The sequence below is a fragment of the Brachyhypopomus gauderio genome, chromosome 1 (assembly GCF_052324685.1).
Source record: "Brachyhypopomus gauderio isolate BG-103 chromosome 1, BGAUD_0.2, whole genome shotgun sequence".
NCBI lineage: Eukaryota > Metazoa > Chordata > Actinopteri > Gymnotiformes > Hypopomidae > Brachyhypopomus > Brachyhypopomus gauderio.
In genome coordinates, this window is record NC_135211.1 from 2864497 (window position 1) to 2870496 (window position 6000).

The 6000-nt window shown below is 52.6% G+C and overlaps 1 protein-coding gene across 8 annotated transcripts in view; it reads right to left on the bottom strand.

The window, feature by feature from the left end:
• The window catches only part of LOC143517374 (von Willebrand factor D and EGF domain-containing protein), a 95582-nt gene that overhangs the window by 36610 nt on the left and 52972 nt on the right, over positions 1-6000 (bottom strand). For all 8 annotated transcript variants that reach the window (XR_013131977.1, XR_013131960.1, XR_013131945.1 and 5 more), the window contains exons 17-18: positions 3618-3898; positions 2131-2350 (exon numbers count right to left, since the gene is read on the bottom strand). Coding sequence is in view for 2 of the 8 variants with exons in the window: in XM_077010020.1 (XP_076866135.1) it covers positions 2131-2350; positions 3618-3898 (501 nt within the window). In the remaining 6 variants the exon portion in view is untranslated. The remainder of the gene's footprint in view (positions 1-2130; positions 2351-3617; positions 3899-6000) is intronic.

Below are 6000 nucleotides of genomic sequence, written 5' to 3' on the forward strand. Positions count from 1 at the left end.
ACCTCCACTAGGGGCACCCGAGTCAGCCCTAGATTACATCCACGCAATCAGCAATGATCCGTCTCACCTGTTGCCATGGCTTTTTAAGGAAGCTTTTGGAGACGGATCATTGCTGATTCGTTTTGGTTATGCCGGTACGTTCTCAGTCCTTTCTTTTGTCTCTTGTTACATTCTCAAGTTAAAGGTGTCTCGCCACCTTGTTCTTTCTCTCTCTTGTTCTCTCCTCTTCTCTCTCTTGTTCTTTTACTTATTCGAGTATTTATCTCCTGCGCCACTCTCTGGCCTATCTCAAGTTTTCCCCAAGCTTTTTACTTCCTATCAGTTTATCTTTTATTTTTGGGAAGTGTTTTGTTTTGTCGCGGCGTTTGCCTGCTGTCAGTCTTTCCCTGACGTCCTTAGTTTCGTTTTCACGCGTCGTATCTGTTCCGCGTTCTTTCTGTTGCCTGGGTGATATTTCCTCCCGTGCCTAGACGGTTGAGTTTCATTTTGCGCGTTGAGTTTTTTCCGCGTCATTTTGTTTTTGCCACTGTTTGTGTATATGCGTTAACTCCGCGTTTACTATTCTCACATATTATTGTGCCAGATCGAGCCGGCACTTGGGTCCGCCTCTCAGTATATTCACGCGGTGGTTACGTCACCATACCCGCCGCGTTACATACCGATTATACAGATGTTCATTATTCAGGCACTGACAATGCAGGCTGAGGAGAAAAAGCTGCTATCTGCCTAAAGACTGCATGTCTGGTCATCAGGGTAATGTTAGGGTGTTGTTCAGGTGATACGATTCAAGTGGCAGATGTATGGTACAGCACTGGTCTTTAGAATCACAGCTGTGACGTGTGTTATAGTGACTTACAGTTGACAAAGCTTTTATTTCAGACCAGTGTGGGACAGTGCGTGCGAGTTCTGCGAACAATTGTGTTCTGTGGTGTTAAGACTGGAGGCGGATTAGACCCACCTACCTTGTTGGGGTGAAGGGGTCAATCAGAGGGCCCTACCTTGTTGGGGTGAAGGGTTCAATCAGAGGGCCCTACCTTGTTGGGGTGAAGGGTTCAATCAGAGGGCCCTACCTTATTGGGGGGAGGGGGTAAATCAGAGGGCCCTACCTTGTTGGGGTGAAGGGGTCAGAGGGCCCTACCTTGTTGGGGTGAAGGGGTCAGAGGGCCCTACCTTGTTGGGGTGAAGGGGTCAGAGGGCAACTACCTTGTTGGGGGGGTCAATCAGAGGGCCCTACCTTGTTGGGGTGAAGGGGTCAATCAGAGGGCCCTACCTTGTTGGGGTGAAGGGGTCAATCAGAGGGCCCTACCTTGTTGGGGTGAAGGGGTCAATCAGAGGGCCCTACCTTGTTGGGGTGAAGGGGTCAATCAGAGGGCCCTACCTTGTTGGGGGTCAATCAGAGGGCCCTACCTTGTTGGGGGGTCAATCAGAGGGCCCTACCTTGTTGGGGGGGTCAATCAGAGGGCCCTACCTTGTTGGGGGGTCAATCAGAGGGCCCTACCTTGTTGGGGGGTCAATCAGAGGGCCCTACCTTGTTGGGGGGTCAATCAGAGGGCCCTACCTTGTTGGAGTGAAGGGGTCAATCAGAGGGCCCTACCTTGTTGGGGTGAAGGGGTCAGAGGGCCCTACCTTGTTGGGGTGAAGGGGTCAATCAGAGGGCCCTACCTTGTTGGGGTGAAGGGGTCAATCAGAGGGCCCTACCTTGTTGGGGTGAAGGGGTCAATCAGAGGGCCCTACCTTGTTGGGGTGAAGGGGTCAATCAGAGGGCCCTACCTTGTTGGGGTGAAGGGGTCAATCAGAGGGCCCTACCTTGTTGGGGTGAAGGGGTCAATCAGAGGGCCCTACCTTGTTGGGGTGAAGAGGTCAATCAGAGGGCCCTACCTTGTTGGAGTGAAGGGGTCAATCAGAGGGCCCTACCTTGTTGGGGTGAAGGGGTCAATCAGAGGGCCCTACCTTGTTGGGGTGAAGGGGTCAATCAGAGGGCCCTACCTTGTTGGGGTGAAGGGGTCAATCAGAGGGCCCTACCTTGTTGGAGTGAAGGGGTCAATCAGAGGGCCCTACCTTGTTGGAGTGAAGGGGTCAATCAGAGGGCCCTACCTTGTTGGGGTGAAGGGGTCAATCAGAGGGCCCTACCTTTCAGTCCAGCCGGGCACAGGCAGAAGAACCCGTCCTGCTTCTTCACACATTCCCCGGGGCCACACGGCCTTGACCCACAGAAGTCCACCTCGTCCCGGCACATGTCGCCATGGAAACCAGGTGGACACACGCACAGGTACTCGCCACGTCCCGCCGGGAGGTCGACGTTGGTCACACACGTACCGCCATTCGCACAGTCACATGGCCTCACGCTCACCTGTAACCATGGAGATGGGAATACGCAGACCCACCACACATTTTAATGTTTCTAATTGAAATGAGCCAACAGACTAATACTCAAAAATAATACTCAAAAATAAGTCTAAAATGTAAACATTTTTTGACCACATTTCATTTTTTGGAGGGCATTTTTAAATGTAATGTGTGTACTGACGAGCTTCTTTAACAAGGTATGAACACTTGTGTTAAACTGCAGTTATGTGGGTCCTGCCTGGCTGTGTGTTTCCCTGTCATACTCCCTGTGACCAGACGGGTTATGACAACACCGTGAAGCTCAGCGTCAAAGAAACAAAACACTTCAGAGCTTGACATGTTTGGGTTGCACACATTCGACTTGACAGCTCGAGCTAATGTTTTTAAAATAAAGCAAAGACAATTACTCCCACACACACACACACACACACACACACACACACACACACACACACACACACACGAACACACACACACACACACACACACACACACGAACACACACACACACACACATACACACGAACACACACACACACACACGAACACACGAACACACACACACACACGAACACACACACACACACACATACACACGAACACACACACACACACACACGAACACACGAACACACACACACACACACACGAACACACACACACACACACATACACACGAACACACACACACACACACACATGAACACACACACACACGAACACACACGTACACACACACATACACATACACATGAACACACACACACACACGCACACACACATACACGCACATACACGAACACACACACATACATACACATACACACACACACACACATACACACACACACACACACACACACACACACTCTTCATGCCAGCTGTACAAGATGATAAGAAGATGATTTTTTTTCTCCCTTTAATCTCCCACAGCCTTTCTCCCTCTCTTTCTCCCTCTCTTTCTACTCCCTTGTTCCTTTTCCACTTTTTCTTTGTTCCTTTTCTTTTCCTTTATTGCTTTTTGACATTCTTTGTCTCCCTCACTCCCTCTATCTCCCTCAATCCTGATCCCTCTCTCTCTCTCTCTCTCTCTCTCTCTCTCTCTCCCTCTCTCCCTCTCTCTCTCTCTCTCTCTCTCTCTCTCTCTCTCCCTCTCTCCCTCTCTCTCTCCCTCTCTCTCTCTCCCTGTCCATCTCCTGCTCCCTCCTCTCATTCTCTCTCCCTCTCTCTTTCTCTTTCTCTCTTCTTCTCTCATTCTCTCCATCCCTCACCTCCAGCGTGTATCTGTTCTGGGCGCCGCACTCGTCCGAGACACTGAACCGGAACCTCTGTGGTCCCTCTGCCACCGCAGTCCAGACGAGGAGGCCGGCAGCGCTGAGTGACGCCCCCACAGGCCCCGCCTCAACAGGCCCCGCCCCCTCAGGCCCCGCCTCCAGCTGGAAGAGCAGGGCTGAGCCCTCTGGATCCACGGCCATCAGTTGGAACACCAGTATCTCCCCAGCAAAGGCGTGCAGGCCCTCTGCAGGAGCCAGGAAGGTGGGCGGCTGGTTCCCTGGGGGGGGGGGGGGGGGCAGGAGAAGATTAGAGCCAGACATCACAACCACCCACACGACACAAAGCCCCGCCCTGCCCCTACTCTGGCCACGCCCCCCATGTAAGCTCTGATTAGACTTGCCAGAGAGGGGAGGGGCACTTTTCTAAACGTATTAGCTATACAGCGGTCACACTAAACCGGAGAGTTAGCCGAATCATCCTCACGCTTGTCTGTGCAGGAAATCTCATCACTCTCGTCCAGATCTGCACGTGAAGTTATCGACTGACATTACATTTTTACTTTTGCTCATGTCGAAGCATTCAGAGGCCAGTTGTGCCATTTTGTTGAGCCTCACACAGCCCAGCAGCCCAGACCCACAACTACCAGACGCTCATCTGGAGTGTCTCTTGGCAAACGTCTGGAGAAATGAGAAGATGTGTGCGCTCGATTTCAGGCGATGAACAGAAAAGGCGGAGAGGCGACAGAGATTGTCGTCCTCTGAGATTCATCATTGTTTTCGTCTGCTGCGACCACAGACAGGCCTTCAGATAGCATCAGTCTGACAGCCTGTACAATATCACTAATGCCTCTGTACACAGTGGCGTGTGTGTTTGCTTGTGTGTGTGTGTGTGAGAGAGAGAGAGAGAGAGAGAGAGAGAGAGAGAGAGAGAGAGAGAGAGAGAGAGAGAGAGAACATGCCTCACAGATCCGGAAATTGAATGTGTTGTGTGGAGTTTGTACTGTGTGAGTGAACATGTTTGTGTGTGTTTGTGTGTGTTTGTGTGTGTGTGTGTGTGTGTGTGTGTGTGTGTGTGCTGTGACCTCGGCCTGTGTATGGGTGAACACTGCAACATGGATGCATGTGTTTGAATATGGATGCATGAGTTTTTCTTTGCCACTGTCACCTTTGGCTTGCTCACTGGGGGCTAGGACTCGGCACTTGTAAAGCTGCTTTGTGACAACAACTGTTGTAAAAATCGCTATATAAATAAAATTTGATTGGTTGATTGATTGTGTGTGTGTTTTCAAGTAATTATAAGAATTTCACAGAAATGTCAACGAATTTTATATCTCTGAATCAGGTTATCAAAGACATAATACAAATGTCACATATTTAAAATCATTAGTCCAGTGAACAAATAAAATGTTCCATGTGTCTGAATCTGGCCTCAACTCCTTTTCCTAGAGTCAAAGCTCATCAAACACCAGGCAGCAGTGAGTGGGCTGTGCTCTGCAGGAAGATGCAACCCTGTAGGTGCTGTGGGGAGTGTGGGGTGTGTGGGGGAGTGGGGAGTGTGGGGTGTGTAGGGAGTGTGGGGTGTGTGTGGGTAGGGTGTGGGAGTGTGGGGGAGTGTGGGGTGTGTAGGGTGTGTGGGTAGTGTGGGGGTGTGTGTGGGGGGGTGTGTAGGGAGTGTGGGGGAGTGTGGGGTGTGTAGGGAGTGTGGGGTGTGTGGGTAGGGTGGGGGAGTGGGGAGTGTGGGGTGTGTGGGGTGTGTAGGGAGTGTGGGGGTGTGTGTGGGGGAGTGTGGGGTGTGTGTGGGTAGTGTGGGGGAGTGTGGGGGTGTGTGGGGTGTGTAGGGAGTGTGGGGGAGTGTGGGGTGTGTAGGGAGTGTGGGGTGTGTGTGGGGGTGTGTGGGGGAGTGTGGGGTGTGTAAGGAGTGTGGGGTGTGTGTGGGGGTGTGTGGGGTGTGTAGGGAGTGTGGGGTGTGTAGGGAGTGTGGGGGAGTGTGGGGTGTGTGTGGGGGTGTGTGGGGTGTGTAGGGAGTGTGGGGTGTGTGGGTAGGGTGGGGGAGTGTGGGGGTGTCTAGGGAGTGTGGGGGTGTGTGTGGGTAGTGTGGGGGAGTGTGGGGGTGTGTGGGGGAGTGTGGGGTGTGTAGGGAGTGTGGGGTGTGTGTGGGGGTGTGTGTGGGGGTGTGTGGGGTGTGTAGGGAGTGTGGGGGGGGGGGGGGTAGGGTGGGGGAGTGTGGGGTGTGTAAGGAGTGTGGGGGAGTGTGGGGGTGTCTAGGGAGTGTGGGGGTGTGTGTGGGTAGTGTGGGGGAGTGTGGGGGTGTCTAGGGAGTGTGGGGGTGTGTGGGGTGTGTAGGGAGTGTGGGGGAGTGTGGGGTGTGTAGGGAGTGTGG